The sequence below is a fragment of the Myxine glutinosa genome, chromosome 7 (assembly GCF_964187855.1).
Source record: "Myxine glutinosa chromosome 7, kmMyxGlut1.1, whole genome shotgun sequence".
Lineage (NCBI taxonomy): Eukaryota > Metazoa > Chordata > Myxini > Myxiniformes > Myxinidae > Myxine > Myxine glutinosa.
In genome coordinates this window covers 138,572,697-138,595,569 of record NC_136267.1, presented here as the reverse complement: position 1 = coordinate 138,595,569, position 22,873 = coordinate 138,572,697, and the positions used below count along the sequence as shown (strand labels likewise).

The 22,873-nt window shown below is 43.2% G+C and overlaps 1 protein-coding gene across 1 annotated transcript in view; it reads right to left on the bottom strand.

Moving 5' to 3' along the window:
• LOC137431683 (von Willebrand factor) overlaps nucleotides 1–22,873 on the bottom strand; it is a 198,760-nt gene that overhangs the window by 121,793 nt on the left and 54,094 nt on the right. Inside the window, exons 8-16 of the mRNA XM_068123293.2 lie at nucleotides 22,324–22,446; nucleotides 19,270–19,381; nucleotides 17,859–17,905; nucleotides 17,601–17,737; nucleotides 9,905–10,043; nucleotides 9,586–9,686; nucleotides 3,531–3,726; nucleotides 3,221–3,439; nucleotides 2,871–3,111 (exon numbers count right to left, since the gene is read on the bottom strand). Coding sequence (XP_067979394.2) covers nucleotides 2,871–3,111; nucleotides 3,221–3,439; nucleotides 3,531–3,726; nucleotides 9,586–9,686; nucleotides 9,905–10,043; nucleotides 17,601–17,737; nucleotides 17,859–17,905; nucleotides 19,270–19,381; nucleotides 22,324–22,446 — 1,315 coding nt within the window. The remainder of the gene's footprint in view (nucleotides 1–2,870; nucleotides 3,112–3,220; nucleotides 3,440–3,530; nucleotides 3,727–9,585; nucleotides 9,687–9,904; nucleotides 10,044–17,600; nucleotides 17,738–17,858; nucleotides 17,906–19,269; nucleotides 19,382–22,323; nucleotides 22,447–22,873) is intronic.

Here is a 22,873-nt window from a genome sequence, read left to right as displayed (position 1 = left end):
TATAAATTTTGCCTTGATGTAAAAAAAAACTACAAAGCATCTGAAAATGCAAAGCCCGTATGCACCATTTGTATTCAGATGTCTTCTTCTTCTTCTTCTTCTTCTTCTTCCGTATACTCAAAATAACGAAAAAAGTTTAACAAAAAATGCAAAATGAAAGTTGGTGATTTTATGCAGCCTTGACATTTCAGCTTTATATCTAATAAAAAAATAGCTTTTAGCTTTTGATTAGTAAACCAATTCTGTGACCCAATATGTCAATTCTTAAAATTTCAGGTCAATTGAATTAAAATTGAAGATTTTATGCAACCTTGACCTTTGACCTTTTGATCTAAAAAAAAATACAATCGACTCATATCTTTTGATTGGTGAACCAATTCAGTGACCCGATATGCAAATTATTTAAATTTCATGTCAATCAGGTGAAAATTGGTGATTGTATGCAACCCTGAACTTTGACCTTTTGATCTAAAAAAAACAATCAGTTTCTAGCTTTTGATTGATGAACCAATTCATTGACCCAATATGCAAATTCTTTAAATTTCGGATCAATTGGATGAAAATTGACGATTTTATGCAGCCTTGACCTTTGACCTTTTGATCTAAAAAAAAATACAATCGACTCATATCTTTTGATTGGTGAACCAATTCAGTGACCCGATATGCAAATTATTTAAATTTCATGTCAATCGGGTGAAAATTGGTGATTGTATGCAACCCTGAACTTTGACCTTTTGATCTAAAAAAAACAATCAGTTTCTAGCTTTTGATTGATGAACCAATTCAGTGACCCAATATGCAAATTCTTTAAATTTCAGGTCAATTGGATGAAAATTGACGATTTTATGCAGCCTTGACCTTTGACCTTTTGATTGAAAAACAAACAAACAATCGACTCCTATCTTTTGATTAGTGAACCAATTCAGTGACCAGATATGCAAATTATGTAAATTTCATGTCAATCAGGTGAAAATTGGTAATTTACGCAAACTTGACCTTTTGATCTTAACAAAACAATCACCTTCTATCTTTTGATTGATGAACCAATTCAGTGACCCAATATGCAAATTCTTTAAATTTCAGGTACATCCAGTGAAAATTGGTGATTTTACACAACCTTGACCCTTGACCTTTTGATCTTCAAAAAAACAATCAGTTTCTAGCTTTTGATTGATGAACCAATTCAATGACCCAATATGCAAATTCTTTACATTTCAGATCAATTGGATGAAAATTGACGATTTTATGCAACCTTGACCTTTGACCTTTCAATCTAAAAAAATACAATCGACTCATATCTTATGATTAGTGAACCAATTCAGTGACCTGATATGTAAAATATTTAAATTTCATGTCAATCAGGTGAAAATTTGTGATTTTACACAACCTTGACCCTTGACCTTTTGATCTTCAAAAAAACAATCAGTTTCTAGGTTTTGATTGATGAACCAATTCAGTGACGCAATATGCAAATTCTTTAAATTTCAGATCAATTGAATGAAAATTGACGATTTTATGCAACCTTGACCTTTGACCTTTTGATCTAAAAAAAACAATCAGTTTCTAGCTTTTGATTGATGAACCAATTCAGTGACCGAATATGCAAATTCTTTAAATTTCAGATCAATTGGATGAAAATTGAGGATTTTATGCAACCTTGACCTTTGACCTTTTGATCTTAAAAAACAATCAGTTTCTATCTTTGTATTGATGAACCAATTCAGTGACTCAATATGCAAATTATTTAAATTTCAGGTCAATCCGGTGAAAATTGGTGATTTTACACAACCTTGACCTTTGACCTTTTGATCTTTAAAAAACAATCAGTTTCTAGCTTTTGATTGATGAACCAATTCAGTGACCGAATATGCAAATTCTTTAAATTTCAGGTCAATTGGATGAAAATGGAGGATTTTATACAACCTTGACCAGTGACATTTTGATCTAAAAAAACAAAACAATCGACTCCTATCTTTTGATTAGTGAACCAATTCAGTGACCCGATATGCAAATTATTTAAATTTCATGTCAATCAGGTGAAAATTGGTGATTTTACACAACCTTGACCTTTGACCTTTTGATCTTAAAAAAAACAATCAGCTTCTAGCTTTTGATTGATTAACCAATTCAGTGACCCAATATGCAAATTCTTTAAATTTCAGGTCAAATAGATGAAAATTGATGATTTTAGGTGACGCTGACCTTTAACCTTTTGACCTTTTGACAAAATAAAAATTTGCCTTCTCCGTATTATCATAATAAAGTTTTGTTGAAAATTTGATGACAAAATTCAAATGGAAAATTGAAATTTCAGGTCAAATGGATGAAAATTGATGAATTTATGTGACGCTGACCTTTAACCTTTTGACAAAATGATAAATTTGTCTCCTCCGTATTATCATAATAAAGGTTTGTTGAAAATTTGATGACAAAATTCAAATGGTAAATTGAAATTTCAGGTCAAATGGATGAAAATTGATGAATTTATGTGATGCTGACCTTTAACCTTTTGACAAAATTAGTAATTTTCTTTATCTGTATTATCATAATAAAGGTCTGCTGAAAATTTGTTGATAAAAGCTCAAATGGTAAAAAAAAAAGTTATGGCCCAGACAGACGGACACACACACACACACACACACACACACACACACACACACACACACACACACACACACACACACACACACACACACACACACACACACACACACACACACCTGTGCAGGGAACAGGCTAATTACCCCTCTAATAGATTCATCAAAGCTACCATTAATGTACCACAACATTATGGGTGTAATTTTGACAGTGAGCGAGTAATCCAAAAATTGTTGATGTAATTGGAAAATGCACCGAATAGTGTCCGTTACCATATCGCCAGACGATGGACGACCATTTCTCCAGGCTGGTACAACTGGCCACGATATTCACAAAGGCAGTCTGAAGGCTTCACACAAACCCCATCACTTGCCATTAATAGACCAGGTGGGCAAAAGCAACCTTCTTGGCAGGTATCTCGGCAATACCGGCCAGGTAGCGCGAGTGAAGGACAGGTGTGATTGCAGGCGAAGCCACAAGACCGATAGATCAGGCCGTGGGGACAAAGCATGGCTGCGATTTGGGAAAAATGGGAGTACATGCGCAATTAGAAGAAAACGTGAACGACTGTGTTTCCTGTGCTGATTCATAATCACATCGAGATTCGTTTTATGAAACTTACGACACAAGTCATCTCGACGCCAGTTTATGGGAACTCCGTGGTAACTGCATTCTTTGGCAAAGGCCTCAAGAGACCGGCAGAGGCATGAGGCCGCGTCATCACAGGCGCAGACGTCATGAGTGCATCGCCGAATGAACGGTGTCAGAGGAACGATGCGGTGACACGATCCAAACACTTCCGACAGGCCCAATATTCCACAGGCCTCCTCAGCAAACTGTCCTGCACACTCACGTATCGTGATGGACGTTATCCTGCCACGATTAGGGAATTTTTCTCCATTGTATTTATTTCCGCAAGATGTGGCTCTCACCACGCTGGATGTTGTGGTTGCACGGATCTTCGGGCATGGCCGGTTCGTCTTGACAATCGCTCGCAGCTCTCCAGGAACTAACAAAATCGGTTATCCTGACCTCCAGAAGGCCACTGGAGCCCCGGAGGTCATCACCAGCATTCCCATCAAAATTTCCGCACAAGCCACACACACGTTCAGTGTAGCTCACCGACAGCTGAATGGAAATGAACAGATGAAATTCATCACATACTCTAAACATGTTAATCCATTCACAACCGTAATTGTACAATGTTTGTACTTCCCTTTGTTATTCATTATTTTTAATCTAACATTCTTACTGCCCTATTGTTTGTACTGCTTTTTCATTGAATGACCCCATAGCTCTCTCCTTGGAGATCGTATAATCTCTTTCTCTTTCTCCGTATGTCTCGATGAAGAAGAAGAACCCCCATGTACATAAGTAGGGAATCCTTTGGACGGTATGTCGTGTAAGAGTGTATCATTGTTCCCATGACGAGGAGTGGGGTTATGTTAATTAGTTAGGGATTAATGGTTAATCCCCTGTATGTAATTGCCTCTGTTATTTCCCCTCTGTTCTTTATGACACTGCAGCACACACACAAGTCAAGCAATCATGCATTAATAACACTAAATAAAAACTAACCGGAAACAGGACATTCAACCACCGCTGATACCACCGATGGGTAATCACAAGAGCAGGCAGGTCCGTGAGGCCACACCCCAGAGAGCAGTGATTGGTTAGGATTGTCGAGCAACAAAGAGAAGGACTTGCTGGTTGGAGCAGGCATGGGCAGCATCAGATGACGTCAGGGCCTTGAGTACAAAGGAGTTGGAGGGAGATGGCCTGACATTTTCTCTCTTGGCTTCTGGATCTGAAAGTGAACGGGGGCCGATACGCTCTTGCATTGGGACACGCTCTTGTGTGGGACAGTAATAGCGTGTGGTTGTGCATCCTCTTGTCTCTCGGGTCCTGGTGTTTGTGGAAGGCGGATATCTCTTGCGCTGGACTTTCATTACGAACGGTCGACCTCTGTCTTGAGTTGGAACTTTGACAGCGAAGTCACGGTTGTCGCCAGTGGTGTGCTGAGTTCCTGCAGACGGCCGCGGCAGACTCACTGGCTCGATAGTGCTGGCTGGGCATCGTCTGGGTGCGCTGAGAGACGTGGGTGCTGGTGAGGCGAATGACAAAGACAAGCGCGGCTGAGTGAATGAGGGCGCGCTGAGGCCTACTTCCCGCCAGGAACTGTGCCACGCCCGGATTGCACGCTCAGGGCCTGGACGATCCCCGATGGGGTTCAGAAGCTGCTCGCAGCTGAGTACAGACAACATTACGCATTATTTTCACCAGTTATTTTCCCCCTTTTGTGTATACGTGTGGGTCGCTGTGGGTCGCTCCATTTAGGAATTTTAGTTGCCCTGCATTATTTTTTGGTCCCGGCATTCCTTCAATAAAGCCGATATTTTTGTACATTTTAAATCCGTGTCGGTCTGGCTTGATTACGCTCCAATGGAAGCCGTCCAGGTAAGTTTGTCATTCTCCTTTCCCTCGCGTGTAAAGAACACTACCATTTTTGACTGAACGCCTCGGAGTTAAGCTCGATTGGCAATCCGTCCAAGACCGGTCTTTATCGGCACGGACAGGACAAATGGTGTCAGGAGTGTAGGATTCGGACTAGGTGGGCATTCGGTGTCCGAGGGTTGCGAGTCGACACCCGCCGGGTGCAAATTACACTCAGCATCTGGATACTAAATTTATTGATCGTCTCTCTCTCTCTCTCTCTCTCCCTCTCTCTCTCTCTCTCTCTCTCTCTCTCTCTCTCTCTCGGAGGGAGGATAGATTGTAGTGCCAAGGCTCAAATTGAATCGTCGATGGGTGTGCGAAGCGCAACATTGCGTTTTCGAAAAATTTAAATAAATAAAAATTCTGAGGTAAATTACGCGCGAGGGGAAAAACTGCCGACCAGCACGTAATGGCGGATGAGAACGGCATGGCCGAGCGGATGGAGGATCCCGAAGAGTATGGGAGCGAGCCGGAGATAGAGGGGTTTGAGGATAGGAGTGGAACTTCCCCCGTCCCGAGAGTTCAAACCTCCTCCCCCGTAATGTCGGAATGCGGCCTGGGACGCCGGTAACAGCTGCGATGCCCGACCAGGACTGGATACAAATGTTAATGGGACAAAAAAAGGGATTGAATGAAAAAACGAACGCATAAATGAGGTATAATATGAGGGCAATGGAGGAGCGATTGGAAAATAATATGAGGGGAATGAGTGACAAAATTGATGGAATAGAGGGTAATATGAGGGAAATAAAAGAAGATGTTAATAAAAATGGGAAACAGATGGGAGAAATTAATGCAAAAATTGATGGTTTGAAGGGAGAATTTGAGGGGCAAATTTATGGATATAAGGGGGAATTGAAAGGACAAATGGATGGAATGGAAAACAAATTTGATGAAATGGAGGAAACAGTGGAGGAAATTCTTTCCCTACAACAACTAGGGAAACGAAATGATAAAATGGAAGTGAAAATGGATAGTCAAATTACGGACAGGCTGGGAGAATTAGAGGTCAAATTAGAGACTAAATTCGGGGAAATGGAAAAGTCGATGGGGGTAGAATTTGAACTAAAACGGGAGGAATTAACATAAAAAAATATAGGAGGGCATGACCCAGGCTGTCCAAAAGGGGGGAAATTTGGACGGAAAAATTGGAGCAACCAATATACGAATTGATAAAGTAAATGAGGACCTCGAATTTTATCGGAGCAGTGTGGATGCCAGAATGCGGCAACAGGTAGAGGAATAGGGACACTTCTCAAACAACAGGGGGTTGAATTGGCTGAAGAGGTAAAAGGGTTGGAGGCCCGCGTAACGGAACAGGAGCGGTTGTTTATTGATAAAGGCCTGTTGGGGCCACAATTGACTGCCGAGAGGGTGAGTGGTTTGATGCAGGAGCGACTGGAGACCTGGGACAATACCATCAAAGGAGAGGTTGCTCGGGTCCAACAGATTCTGAGGGAAGAGGTGAGTCGGTCCATGAAGTATCTCCAGGACGTGATTAAGGTGACCCAGGGGACCCTCACCATGAGCAAAATTTGGGCACCTGAGGCTCTGAAATAGAATACCCAGTTGGGGGGAGGGGGTGTTTTGCCTCGGGCTGGATTCGGACATTGAGCCTTGGAATTCGGACATTGAGCCATTATATCCTTGGAAAAGCTGGTCCCCATAGAGAATTTGGAACAGTTGCAGGGAGGGGCAGAATAACCTGAGGAAGGGGTTGTTACCTGCAGCTGCGGTTGTTGGGCACACGAGGCCAAAAGTTTTAAAAGGAAAAAGCAATTAAATTTAAATGGGAAATTAATTTGGCACAGCCTTGGAGGGAGTTGGCCCCCGGGCTGCGGATATTCGGATCAGGAGAGGTCATTGGGGCCAGCCTCGTGTAAAAATAGCCCCTTTCAAAATTGGGTTATGCCATTTGGTAGGGTGGATGACACTCTTGGACCTGACCAACCTGCAACTACCTGCACTTGAGGTAAGTGCCTTGATGCTTATTGTTCCAGGGTTGAGTACTTGCTTATATAAATTGGGACATGGTAATTTGGAATGGGGGCAGGTGAGAGTGATGACATGGTCGGTGAGGGGATTGGAATGTGTGCCACAAAGTGTCTTGCGGGTGGCATTTGTTTATGTGGTCGTGAGGATGGAAATGGAATTGTGTGATGTGATTGAATGTGAATATGGGAAATTCACATGTAAGCAGGCCATGGCAGCACCTTTGTATGACATCTTTTTATTGGAATATGTGGTTGAGAATTGAATGGCAGCGGGGGAGGAAGTGTTATTGTGGATTTTGTGGGTGGGGAAGGTGTCTGTGTGTCCGCAGGTATGGATCAAGCTCTGGAGGAGCGGTGACTGCGGCCCCCTCTGAGGTAATTGCCCCTGGCAGGCAGTAGTGTCTGGAAATTGGGAGCCCGTCGGCAAGGGGTCTGGTTGGGCGCCCTGCGATATGGAGACCCATGGCGACCCGTGAGGCTATGTGAGAGCCTGAGGCAAAGGCGCCTGGTGTGGAGACCTCCCCGGCGGGACGACAGCTAAGGAGCTGTTTGGCTGTCATGGGGTCAAAAGTTAAAGGGAGGGGGGGGGGGTGAAGAAGTCGTAAGTCGGGCGACTTGTTTTTGGACTGCGGGCACCACAACCTGAAGCACCCCCACCATCTTGCTTGTACGGTACTTCCCCGCTGCCTTGTTGAGGATCACACACACATGTGTAATGACATCTATGCCATGGTCTTGCAGGGGGGGGGGGGGGGGGGGTGAAATAAGTGGTTTTTTATGATTATTTAAATGTGAGTGAATGGTTATGGGATTTGTGTGAGTGAATAGGGGAGAAATCCACCGAGCCATGTCACTCACCTGTAACACCAGGACAGGGTTGTTGTTAATACCGATAATTGAGATTTGTATAATTCTGTCTACCAGCATTCCTTCTAGATAGGAATGAAGAAACTAGTCTTGCTTGTGTTGATCTGAATCGACTGACAGGTAGAGCAATGGATGGAATCAACGGAATGTTGATCGAGATATGCTAACGCCCCTTGGTAAGCAAGAAGTTGGCGTTTCGAACATTAACCCTTCGTCGGAGCATGCCCAAAACCTCAGCATTTCCTTGCTTCCCACGGTGGGTAGCATACCTGAAATCAACATTCTGGTGATGACACTCATTGTTCGCTTGTGTGTCGGCCATCACCCAACTTCCCTCAACATCCCTCTTCCACCTCCTGCCAGGTTCTCCTCGTACACACCTCTTTGAACCCAGCCCTCTCTGACTTTGTTCATATGTAACGATGAGAAAAGTTTGAGTGATGAGGTGAGAAAATGGTAGTACACTGTAAAGTGGCAGAACAATGCTTTCCCTCCAACATTCCCCTTTCAACTTCATCATACGTACTCCTCCCTCTCTCTATTTCCTTTGTTCTCTTGTTCCCTTAGCCTGGTGTTGGCTTAGCGGTTAGGGTGCCGGCTTGGGATACCTAGGATCCTGGGTTCGAATCCCGGTCGATTGCTGAATTAACGCCAGGGGGGTTGACTCAGCCTGTCATCCTTCCGAGGTCGGCAAATTGAGTACCAGCTTGCTGGGATGAATGATCATGGTGTGTACCCTGGTTTAGAATAGGTACACTGTATCCCTGCGCATCCTAAGAGGCGACCAAGGGTTGGCGTCAGGAAGGGCATCCGGCCATAAAAACATTGCCTCAAACAGGGAACCATGATTGTCATGGGGCCCGCAAGGCTAACCCCTGCTCTAGCGGAGAAAATGTCCTTAAAACGATCATTCATTCATTTCATTCTTGCTCCCTTCTCTCCACATTTTTCACTTTTTCTCCTCCTCCCTCCTCCCCCAACCCTGCCACAATTTCCAACCCTTATGACGAGTATGTAACAGCTACCAAAGTCATCGTACTATAATTCACCAAATGTCCGTCCGTCCGTTCGAAGGTACCGCAAAACCGGCTCAACCGATCGCAACGATATTTGGAGTGGGTATTCCTGGGACCCCTGAGAGTAAAATAGGCTATATTGTTTTTCCAATTTTCCGGTTTTTCCAAATACGATGGAATAATATTTACCGATATGAACAGTGATGTGGCTTTTGTTGAAATTCTACAAATACTGTTTATTCTACGTACCAGGAGAGAGTAGATCGACTCCTGACGAACTCTGCCTTTATAAACGTGCGGCTTCGAAGTAACACGGCAGCGTGTGCAAAGCGACTGAGAAACAGGTGTAACGGCCGCTTCCGTTTTGCAGAATTCAATCTTTTCTCAAAATGGGCGCCATGTACTGTTTAGACTTTGATGATTTGCGTGTGATATGATTCAACGGATGTTTATATGAATCGTTTAAAATAAAAAAAAGCCTTCAATTTCTGATATTTTGCCTTTTCATTTGGGCCTCCCAATTGAAGCCCCGCCCATAGGACGGGTACCTTGCTAGTATCATATAATACATACATTATATTTTCCTATCAGCCCGTTCTCCAGCACTGACCAACCTCCACGTAGAGAGCACCACGTCCATCCCACTCCAGAGCGAAAATGTCACCGTAGACCATTCGGATGTCAGAGTTGAGAGCTCTCCAGATGGTCAATAGGCCTGGAATTTGAATGGACAAAAACGAAATGCATGGTTGAACAAATCTTTCACTGTGAGTGACGTCTTTATGAGCTCGGGAAACATTTCGTTCACATAATGTAGATAGGCCTACATATTACTGCAATTGAATGAGTTTCATCACCCGTTTCCTATTATATGACTATGATTGCTATTATTATAATTGTTATGGTGACTTCCTTCGCTATGAGAGAAATTACCTTGATGAAATGGCATCAATATGCCAATGCCATTCAAAGCAGCAGTCCCTCCATGCTTAAGCAGGACTGTGACGTTCTCGGTTCTGTGCAGGATCACGGTCACCGAATTCAGACAAACAGCCTCGGGTGCATCCCCACACTGGAAAACGGGCACAATCCTGATGTCATTTTGGAATTGGTCACCATGCCCACTACAATGCAGTCTAGCTTTGCTTTGTCGCCCAATCAAACCAACCAAATGCTTTGGCTGCTTCACTGTTTATTGTACACCGCTCCTTTCTTATGCCATCTCCAGGCGCTGCATAACCTCATTGCCGGGCACCGAAGGGGGCCCGGAAATGATGCGCACTGAAAGGGAGTACTCAGTTTTCACTCCGGTTGTTTGTTTTTGTTTTCTTGTTTTCCTGTTTGTGTGTCCGGGCGATATCTCAGCCATCCTTGGAGTTAGGAAGCTGAAATTTCGGCACAATAGTGAGCAAGTGCTTTGGCAAAAACGATATTTTTTTGTTTTTTGATTAATCAATTAATTGATTAATTATTTAATTCTTATCGATTAATTAAGTACTTATTTATTTCCTTTCTCTTCTGGACATTATCTCAGGCACCTTTTGAGCTACGAAGCTAATATTTGGACATGATAATGACCAAGTCATTTGGCTGTAAAGGCTATTTTTGATTTATAGATTAAGCAATTTATCGATAAATTATTTAATTACTTGATTAATTAGTTTTTTTAAAGTTACAGATTTGAATGAATCGGTGGTGGTTTAGATATTCTATTACGCAATTGATTAATAATTTAATTATTTTACGATTATTATTTATTTATTTTCGTTATTAATCACTTATATATTTTATTTCTCATCTGGGCAATATCTCAGGCACTTTTTGAGCGAGGAAGCTGATATTTGGACATGACAATGACCAAGTGATGTTGCTATAAAGGATATTTTTTGATTTATTGATTAATCAATTAATCGATTAATTATTTATTTATTAGTCAATTAATCAAAATTTTTTTTTTTTTCAATTACTAACTTATTTAATAAATTTTCAAAAAGTTACAGCTTCAGATGAAACACTTGTGGTTGAGGTATGCTATTACCCAATTGATTAAGAAATTATTTTACGATTATTATTTATTGATTTTAATTATGCAATTAATCAATCAATTATTGTACACCTCTCCCAACCAATACCGTCACTTTGTGCTGCATGGCGGTATCGCTGGAGGATATTTATTTATTTGGCATGGAGGCGGTGTACTTTGAATGTATCTGTACTTGTTTGCTTATTGTTTTAAACTTATTCTGCTATTTATTTGATCATTTTGCATTTTATCATTTGTCAGAGTAAAGGTACAAAGATGACTGTAAAAATGTAATGTCCATTATAAAGCCAAGATTTCCACACCGAGAATTGAAACACAAACCATTATACCTTGTTGGCCTCAGACATGACTCAGGAGTGATAGCACTACCAATAACCATGCAGTTGGCAAACGAGAATGCATTTCCCCAGAAAGATGGCGGATAGGGATAACTTGATATCGAGAACTTGTTAGTCCGTTACCCCCATCACAGCAGGCGTTTTGCAATTGCGTGTGTGTGTGTGTGTGTGTGTGTGTGTGTCGTTGGTTGTTATCTCCAAATGTGGGTTTCAGAAGGTGGATCAAAGGCCTCCCAGGTCTCAAAGTATCCACCTTCCTGTGTGTGTGTGTGAGTGTGTGTGTGTGTGTGTGTGTGTGTGTGTGTGTGTGTGTGTGTGTGTGTGTGTGTGTGTGTGTGTGTGTGTGTGTGTGTATGTGTGTGTTTGTCCAGGCCATAAGTTTTTACCATATGAGCTTTTGTCATCAAATTTTCAACAAACCTTTATAATGAGAATATGGAGAACACTGATTAATAAATTATACATTTTTTTTAACTGTCGTTTTTGTCAAGTTCAGTTTGAGTACAAAACGAATGCAGATGGGCCTTGCATTTTGAGATGCTTTCTTGTTTTTATTTGTCTTGCAGGCCACAGCCATCTGCGGGACAATGGTGGTTGTTAAGTGGCGATATATATATATACAGTACCTTCGTGTGTGTGTGAGATATATATATATATATATATATATATATATATATATATATATATATATCCATGTTGCACTACTTATTAAGGCTCAGAGGAGCAACATAATGGTAAAAAAGTAGAATGTTGCTACAATCTTGGTTGTAGTCATGACCTAATGGTATGGACAAGACTGACTTACCGGACGGAGGTTGAGGGTTCAAATCTGGTTAAAGGCACCAGTCTTAGGCTTTGGATTCTTAGCTCAAAGGAGAGTTAATATGTCCAATTGGATTGTTGTAAAAACCCAGCTGGCTCAGTATAAGTATTGGGAAACTATTAACGCCCTGTCCTGTCTGGTCACTTCAACGTATGATGTTGGTATACACTTTGGGGTTAACTTATAATGCCATCAGGATAATTTAGGATGTGTACTAAATTGTTATATTTGAAAAGTCAACATCATCTCAAGTTTCCATAACTGATTGGAAAAATACTGCAGCAAATCGAATGATGACCCAGAACCCACAAGACAACCCACTATGCAGACAAGAGTTCATGATCAATGTGAAAAGGCCTTCAGGAGTTTGCAAGTAAGTAACAAACTCTCAAACCGTCAACAGGATGGCATCAGCAAATCATGAAGAATGTCAGTAAGGGTGAAAGACAGGGGACAATTCTTTACCTTCTGGAGCAGGTACAATACATATATAACAAGAAAAAGAGCAATCAGAGATTGCAAACAATCGCCAGGATGTATTTTCAGTGGTTTTTTAAGGCTTTTGTGTTAAAACAAATATGGCGGGTGAACCATGTGACCGATGACGTCATCATTTCTAAACTAATTTATTCCTCGATTATGCTCAATAAATTTAATATTGACAGGATGAAGTTTTATACTTGTCGAATTATGACGTCATACTGGAGGCACCTATGACATCATCATTAACATATTTTATTCCCCATGGAGAGTTCTTTACAATGAGCCATGTCTAAATTTTTCTATTCAGCCCTTTCGGAGATATAGAGGTGCAAAGTTTTTCGGTTTTTCCAAGATGGCGGCCGAACCACATGACCGATGACGTCATCATTTAATTTTTTTTGTCCACCAGTTTATGCCGTCATGGCGCTCAAGAAATTTCATCTTGATTGGATGAAGTTTTGTACTTGTCGAATTATGACGTCATAATGGAGGCACCTATGACATCATCATTCGCATATTTTATTCCCCATGGAGAGTTCTTTAAGCCCCAGTCATACCGGCCATTTTCAGGCCACGAATCGCCACGACCTAAGATCGGGGCGACATTCTTGGCCAGATCGTATTGGGGTCCTGGCGATTCCTGGATGATCGGGGGTGTACTTGGCAGTTCGGGTCGAGACGGGAAGCCGCCCCGACAATTTTGAACTGTTCAAAATTATCGTGGCGATTCGTGGCGTTTTTCAAACTCTTGCTGCTGTCTGGAGGGTGTCGTACGGGCACGTGTGGGCATCGGGAAAATGGTCGTGGAGTGTCTTGCGTGCGGCGGTCGGGAAACTTGGCTGCCACGATTCGCTCCGCATCCAGCAAGCACTGATACGACCGCCGTACGTCCTCACATGGACGCCGTATGACTGCCATCACGATCTTCCAAGAATTGCCCCAATCCGTCCCGACCACGTTCGCGCAGCAGTACGACGACTCACGATCATTGCCGATCTCTCACGAATTAACAAGACTCCGCCAAGACTGCCGTAAGCATGCAGTAAGCACCAGTAGGCGCCAGTACGACCTGTCACAAGACCGGGTATATATAGGCGATCCCCGGCGGCGAAATCATTTCATCTCCTGATTCCAAGCTGGTCACATCGATCACATCCAAGCTGGTCACGGCGGCCGCGTGATTGTGCACGTCTTCCTGGATCCCCTCCCCCTCTTCCTGGCTGGCGGCATCATTGGAAGGCTTGGAGTTGATGATTTATATAAACGACATACAAAAATAACGTGAATTAGCATCGTCTGAATTTTAAGATTGTAGTTAGGTCGGCGCGATTCTTGGCCGTTCTTAGACGGCCGCCGCGCAGTCGGGCTCGGACGGGTGGGCACGTACGCGTGCGTACTGCGGTCGTAGTGAGGTCGTAGTGCCGTCGTAGTGCGGTCGTAGTGGGATCGGGGTGGATCGGGGCGGATCGGGGCGGATCGGGGCGAAGACGTGTGGGCACGGGCTAGGACTTGTGGAGATCTTGCCGCGCACTTGGCGGATCGGGCTTTGTCGGCACGGCGGTCACGGCGCGATCGTAACGGAGTCGTGGCAGGGGTGTTTTGGTATGACTGTGGGAAAATTTACAGCCGATCTTGCCGAAAAGTCGTGTTGGTGCGGGGAATCGCCAGATCGGGGGTGATCGGGGCGATTCGTGGCCACTCAAATCCGGTATGACTGGGGCTTTACAATGAGCCACGTCTCAATTTTTTCCATTCAGCACTTTCGGAGATATGGAGGTGCAAAGTTTTTCGGTTTTTCCAAGATGGCGGCCGAACCACGTGACCTATGACGTCATAATTATCATTAAAAAATTCGACAGGTGGAGTTGCACCTATGGTGAAAAATTCCTGTCAACCAGACCAACAGTTGCAGAGAAAATCATATTTATTCTGTGCGGACAAACAGACAGAAGACAGACAAACAAACGGACTCAAATGCAATACCTTCTCCTCTGGCGAGGGTAACAAGAAAGAGCAATCAGAGCTTGCAGACCCTCGCCAGAATGTGTTTTCAGTGGTTTTTAAGGCTTTTGTGTTAAAACAAATATGGCGACCGAACAACGTGACCGATGACGTCATCATTTATTTATTTTTCCACCAATTTATCCTTAGATTGTGCTCAAGACATTTCATCTTGATCAGTACTTGTCGAATTATGACGTCATAATGGAGACACCTATTATATCATCATTAACGTTTTATTCCCCATTGAGAGTTCTTTACAATGAGCCACGTCTCATTTTTTTCTATTCAGCACTTTGAGATATTGAGGTGCAAATTTTTTCAGTTTTTCCAAGATGGCGGCCGAACCACGTGACCTATGACGTCGTAATTATCATTATAAAATTATACAGGTGGAGTTGCACCTATGGTGAAAATTTCCTGTCAATCGGACCAACGGTTGCAGAGAAAATCATATTTATTCTGTGCGGACAAAGAAACAGTCAGACAAACGGACTCAAATGCAATACCCTCTTGGTTGTCGTCATGACCACAGCTTGCGTGTGCATACCATGACCACAGCTTGCGTGTGCATACCATGACCACAGCTTGCGTGTGCATACCATGACCACAGCTTGCGTGTGCATACCATGACCACAGCTTGCGTGTGCATACCATGACCACAGCTTGCGTGTGCATACCATGACCACAGCTTGCGTGTGCATACCATGACCACAGCTTGCGTGTGCATACCATGACCACAGCTTGCGTGTGCATACCATGACCACAGCTTGCGTGTGCATACCATGACCACAGCTTGCGTGTGCATACCATGACCACAGCTTGTGTGTGCATACCATGGCCACAGCTCTGGCGAGGGTAACTAGAACGGCACGCAGTTGAGTGCGTACCTCCACCAGGCTGAACAGTTTACATTCTGTATCCACTGATAGGTCAGATCTGGATCCGGACCTTCACCAAAATCGAATCGGCTTGTTCATGTCAAATAACCAATCCACCAAGTTTCATCACAACTTTTTGGAACATCATGCCATATATCGTTTTTGGCCCCATCTCTCAATTGGTGAATGATCACTTTAAAAATTGTTGGATGTGGATTCAGATCTTCCCCAAAATGTAATCAATTCGTCCATGTCACACACCCGATGTGTCCATCAAATTTTGCCTGAATCAGTCTATAACTTTTTGAGATATCCTACTCACAGACAAACAGACAGGGGTGATAACATAATGTCCGACCACCTTTCGCGTCCGAGGTAAAGAGCGTATTGCTGTGACCTACAACCAGTGAGGTTAGAAAGTAAGGCAGTTGTAGTTATTCAGGTAAACTAGTGAAGTGATTAGCAAGAAGAGATAGGTTTATCGGTGAATATGTTCTTTGTGAAAAGGTGATTTCGTTAATTTTGGTAATTCCTACTTTTCTGATTTAAATCCTGATTCAACACTTAGAATATGTCTTTTAACCCTGACAAATCCCACAGTCTCACTCTGTTTCTCCAGAAGGGCTGCCTGGCAAACCCTCCAATCTACTTCCTTAACCCACCCCTTGAAGAAGTTCAGTCACTCGAACTTTAGTGCCTCTCACAATCAGCCATGATCCTTCTTAGGCAAACCGTTTACCGAAGTTGGCCTCCAAACCAAGCTGGTGACTGCACGATGGAGGATACCCTGTCTTTCCTGGGCAAATCTGAACTTTCATCAGCAACTGGATGGAGTACTGCTCTCCCCTTGGGCTGGTGCCCCTGCCTCAAACCATGGAAGCCAAGGCCCTCAAAGTCATTGGAATCATCTGTGATAAAACGGAGTCTCTGGGCCTGTTACTCTCAGAACCAAGTGGCCAGGCCTGATGTTTTAATCGAAGGTGCAGGAATTTGTAATTTGTCCAGGAAGATGGTGATAAGTCACCTCCTGTTCGCAAAAAACTCTGTGGGGAAATATCCACCAATCGCAGATGCGGCAGTGGCTTCTCTCTCTTGAGGAACTAATTTTCTCAGTCTGTTCGACAAGAGCCTGTTGTTGGCTTAGCGGTTAGGGTGCCGGCTTGGGATCCTAGGATCCTGGGGCTTAGCGGTTAGGGTGCCGGCTTGGGATCCTAGGATCCTGGGGCTTAGCGGTTAGGGTGCCGGCTTGGGATCCTAGGATCCTGGGGCTTAGCGGTTCGGGTGCCGGCTTGGGATCCTAGGATCCTGGGTTCAAATCCTGGTCGATCGCTGAATTAACATCAGGGGGGTTGACTCAACCTGTCATCCTTCCGAGGTCGGCAAATTGAGTACCAGTTCACTGGAAATTCCCTGTGTGTCGCAAGAGGAGACCATCAGAGTTGGTGGTACGAAGGGCATCCGGCCATAAAACATTGCTTCAAAAAGGGGACCACGGTGCCCTAAAAAGGCCAACCCCTGCCCTGCCGGGAAAAATGGCCTCTAAAGGTAGTTCTTGTTCAACACAATTCCAGTTGTTCAAGATGTCTGTTAACCACCACTCATGATCCTTTCTACCATCGTTCAAGATTGCACACCCCTTCCTCTCCAGGTTCTTGTTTTCCTCTTCTCTCTCAACCTTTAAAAAAAAATTCATTTCTGTTTCATCCCCAGTTTTCCCCTTTCTCACTTTGCTACATTTGAGTTTGTATCCAGCTTGTTCACCCCCTGTGTAAGTCTGGCTTTGGCTTAATGGTTGAGGCGGCTGGCTTAAGATTCTAGGGCCCTTGCCAGCCGTTGAATTAACACCAGGTGGGTCGACCCAGCCAGTCATCCTTCCGAAGTAGGAAAAATGAGTACCAGATAGCTGTTATGGGGTCATTGCATCAGTGGGACAGCCGCTCCAACCCCTGCCCCTCCCCGCCCCCCCCCCCCCCCAAAAGATGCAGCCAAGCAACCACAGGCTTTTGGTAGACAAAAATAAAAAGGATCCAGTAAAACCAGTCGTTTTATCGAGGTTTACCTGAACGGTTTCAACAAGTACAGAAAAGTCTCCTTCTTTGCAGTCCTTTGTGAAAATGTACTGGCAGCGCCCATGTGACATGAAGAACTTCCCATCATAAGTTCTGTAGTGTCCTTGGCCAACCAATGAACAAAATCCTAAAAAAACAAAAGAATATAAAACAACACAGAAAGTCGACTGAGAAAAATACGAGTTTAATTTTTGTTCCAATTAGGAAAGTATGTAAGCTATGGAATTACCAGAAGAGACCAGTCATACCTGGACATTCCTTGTTAGTGCACAGCCAGGAACCCTGCTTGCACACACTGCCAGGGAGTTAGAAAGGAGCAATTTCATTAATGTGAGTTAGAAACAAGGACTTTGATTAAGGTGAAATACACAGGCATGGGGTGGACTTGGTTCCTCAGACTTCAGTCACAAAGGGCCATCGAGAATGTTTTTGTGATTTTAAAGGGCATGCAGTATCGAGACGGATGAATATGAAGGTATTGAGTCTTACTAAGAAGTGAGGATGATGGAGAACAAATAACATGCCGACTCCAATTCAACTTTGCGACCAACACACTATTCCATTATTAATTTATTTTGTACAAGTATCAAGCTCCCCCAGCTCTCTCTGTCCCCCAAATATTCCGACAAGTCGCACAATATTTGCCAGCAACCCTCTTATGGTTAAACTGCCAAAATCAAGACTCTCTGCTCACCTTCACTCCTTCATTCCCCTTTTCTTCCGCCTATGGAACAAACTCCCTCACTCTCTTCAATCCCACTCCTCCCTCCAGGTCTTTAAAACAGCTGTTCACCACCATCTCTTATCTTCCCCCATCCAAAACCTTGATCTTTTCTACCCCCGTTAATCCACTTTTTTGAAATACCGACTTCTTTCCTGGAAGTCCTTGCAGTGTCCATGTGTTTTATACCTCTCCCACCCCCCCCCCCCCTTCCCTTGCCTCCTCCCCCCAAGCCCTCACCCTCCCACAGATCTCCCAATGTCCCTGTTCTCTGCTGTTGTACTTGTGTGCTTCTTTCTCTCCCCCCCCCCCCATCTTGTCTCCCGCTCCCTTTATTGTACGTTTTGTGTGTCCGTTTTTTTGTGATTAATGTTAGCTCTTACACGAGCCTCGATCTTGTCTCCAAAAAAAAAAAAGCCTCATTGAGGAGCAAGCAGGACGATGGATGGGGGGGAGGGGGGGGGAGGAGAGAGGGAATGGATCGACAGACAAATTGAGCAAAGCAAAAACAGTGAGGCAACCAACAAATGGATGCACCACAGCATAAGGAGAGGAATTGCAGGAGAAGGGAATTCTCACTCTTCAACGAACCTCAAATTTGTGAACAAAATAATAAATAAAGGGTGGGAATAGGGTCTCAGCAGGTGTAGTAGATCTCGGTCATGTAAATGTGAGACAGGTTGAGGTGACTGAGGACAGCAGAGATGAAATCACATTATTTTGCAAGTTGAAATGGATGTACAAGTTTGTTGTGTTAGTACAACAGTGATAAGCATGTCTTTACGTAATGTTGAAATCGGACCACCAAAGTAATCAAACTTTATATTCAATACAGAATACGAGAATTACGCACATTCATTGAACCTGATGATCTAATAGTGCAATAAAACGATTGCATCATGAGAATACCACCTTGAAAAGATAGACAACAATCTCACCACTGGTTGCAGTCCTGTGAGATAATGGTACCAGCAGAATGCTCCTTGTCATTTTGTACGCATGGACAGTCATCTGGCTTTACGCACCGACCTCGATTCAACACAAAATCATCTGCATGAACAATGCACAGACAAGTTATTTTGAATCATGTATTGCTGGCTGTATTAACAGGGTAAATTGACTGTGTTCACTGCAACAGGTGTACTGGTGGCATCAAGTGGCTTTCTGGTTTCCGAAGGGTGTAAAACAGGGTTACCATATTTGAAATTTCAAAAAAGAGGAAACTGGAGAGGAACATTCCAAAAAAGAGGAAACTGGAGAGGAACATTCCAAAAAAGAGGAAACTGGAGAGGAACATTCCAAAAAAGAGGACACTCCAGAGAGGGACACTCTGAAAAAGAGGAAACTGGAGAGGGACATTCCAAAAAAGAGGACACTCCAGAGAGGGACACTGAAAAAGAGAACACTCCAAACAAATAGGACACTCCAGAGAGTGACATTTAAAAAAAGAGGAAACTCCAGAGAGGGACACTCCAAAGAGTGACATTTCAAAAAAAAAGAGGCCACTCTAGAGAGGGGCACCCCAAAAAAGAGGAAACTGGAGAGGGACATTCCAAAAAAGAGGACACTCCAGAGAGTAAAGAGGACACTCCAGAGAGGGACACTCTGAAAAAGAGGAAACTGGAGAGGGACATTCCAAAAAAGAGGATACTCCAGAGAGGGACACTCTAAAAAAGAGGAAAACTGGAGAGGGACATTCCAAAAAAGAGGACACTCCAGAGAGGGACACTCTGAAAAAGAGAACACTCCAAACAAATAGGACACTCCAGAGAGTGACATTTAAAAAAAGAGGAAACTCCAGAGAGGGACACTCCAAAAAAGAGGACACTCCAGAGAGACTGAAAAAAAGAGAACACTCCAGAGAGACTGAAAAAAGAGGACACCCAGAGAGTGACAATCCAAAAAGAGGACACTCCGAAAAAAGAGGCCACCCAGAGAGTGACAATCCAAAAAGAGGACACTCCGAAAAAAGAGGCCACCCAGAGAGTGACAATCCAAAAAGAGGACACTCCGAAAAAAGAGGCCACCCAGAGAGTAATGCTCCAAAAAAGAGGACACTTAACAGAGAAACACTCCAAAAAAAAGGACCCTCCAAAAAAGAGGACACCCAGAGAGTAATGCTCCAAAAAAGAGGACACCCAGAGAGTAATGCTCCAAAAAAGAGGACACTTAACAGAGAAACACTCCAAAAAAAAGGACCCTCCAAAAAAGAGGACACCCAGAGAGTAATGCTCCAAAAAAGAGGACACCCAGAGAGTAATGCTCCAAAAAAGAGGACACTTAACAGAGAAACACTCCAAAAAAAAGGACCCTCCAAAAAAGAGGACACCCAGAGAGTAATGCTCCAAAAAAGAGGACACCCAGAGAGTAATGCTCCAAAAAAGAGGACACTTAACAGAGAAACACTCCAAAAAAAAGGACCCTCCAAAAAAGAGGACACCCAGAGAGTAATGCTCCAAAAAAGAGGACACCCAGAGAGTAATGCTCCAAAAAAGAGGACACTTAACAGAGAAACACTCCAAAAAAAAGGACCCTCCAAAAAAGAGGACACCCAGAGAGTAATGCTCCAAAAAAGAGGACACTTAACAGAGAAACACTCCAAAAAAAAGGACCCTCCAAAAAAGAGGACACCCAGAGAGTAATGCTCCAAAAAAGAGGACACCCAGAGAGTAATGCTCCAAAAAAGAGGACACTTAACAGAGAAACACTCCAAAAAAAAGGACCCTCCAAAAAAGAGGACACCCAGAGAGTAATGCTCCAAAAAAGAGGACACTTAACAGAGAAACACTCCAAGAAAAAGGACCCTCCAAAAAAAAGGACACTTTTCAAGAATTTCCTTTATGCATTGAACAATCGTACCGGCAGTCTCATTATGTTTGTTCCGGCCCTTGATTAATTTTGACTGCAAACTGCCATTGTTCCAGTCATAATAATGAATTATTACTGTAAATATGGGGATTTTCCTAATCCACATTAAATTGTAAATCAATATCACCTTTATTTGCCACAGAGACGTACGAACCAGATCCACATACCAAGCACTCGGCATCTCATTCCTCTCGACCATTTTGAAAACACGGGAATTTTGTCTTTAGTTCTGCAGTGAATTTACACTTTCGTTTTGGCATTGTGTGTTTGGAGGTCGTAAAATAAAATATAAAATAAAGAGCTCTTGAAGAAAATCAAACAGGTGTGTATGGTAGAGAAAATACACCGAAACACGGACTGAGCACACCACTGGACTCTCTCACTACGAGGTTGGACAGGAGGTGAACGCATGTGCCAATGTTCGAACACGTCCATTATGCCATGATGGAGTAGTACAGATTTGTGCCAATCTGTCCTGGTCCAAACATTACACAAAATCATTTTATCACCGTAAGAAAATGTCCAAAAATGGTCTTAAATGTAAAAAGGTATCCCATATCTTAAAATGTATCTTTTTGAAAATGCAAATGGGGGGAAAAAGGGGGAAAAAAAGGGAAAATTTGGGACATTTTTAGATGTTTAAAAAACCAGGCCACATGGAGATTTAAGGATCGAAAAGGAGGACATGTCCAGGGAAACCGGATATATCGTAACCTAAGTGTAAAATGATCATTAGACCCTGGCAGTTCAGTCCTTTGTTGGGAAAATGCCTGGGGCATAGAAAAGGCCCTTTTATATATGGTATATGCCCTGTGGCAAACTATAGAAAAGAAGGGACATGAGCTATAACTATAGCTTGTAGAAAATGCCAAACAATAAAAAAGAAGGGACATTCAAAAAATCTCGTGCAAACGTGCCAGGGGCCTAGATGGACTACGGGCTACTGACTGATTTTGGCATGATGGACTACGGACGATTCACAAGTCTATAGTCTATGGTCACATTGTTGGAATTGAACCTGACAATAACAATTTTTTCATCAAAAATGTAACATTGGGGCAATGCATTTAGTCGACGCATATGATGTATAAAATAACATGAAGATTTAGACAAAGTATACTTACCAGGGCAGACACACCCATCAATGCACGTATCATCACACGGAAAGTACATGTGGAGGTTTTGGCAGGTACGAGGGCATGGTGTGGCACATTCGCTGTATACCTTGTCGTGACTGCATTCGGGATCTGTGGTACAAACCACCTCAATTTCATTCATTGATGAGCACACACACAATCAGGATCGATGGCACGAAAAGCACAGTGTGACATTTTTCACTCACCACGCAAGGGCAAACATTCCTCATTATTCATTACATTCTGATTCTGATTGTGATGTACTATGCTCTATTTCAGTGTCGGTGCTACTGAAGCAGTTTCTTGGCAACGGTTATACTGGGTGGTTTTCTGTTGCCTTAGCAGTAGTAGTCAGGGCAAGAATTTGGAACGTGTTCAGGGTGCCGGCGATAACTCATCCACTCTTTATGAAGGACATCATGGGATCTGTAAGGTCCACCAAATAAGGATGGTTGTGGTTATCATAAGATGTGGACCCGATTGGGAAAGCTTGAAAATAGATCTGTCAAATTAAACAAGTTCCTACAATTCAGGCATC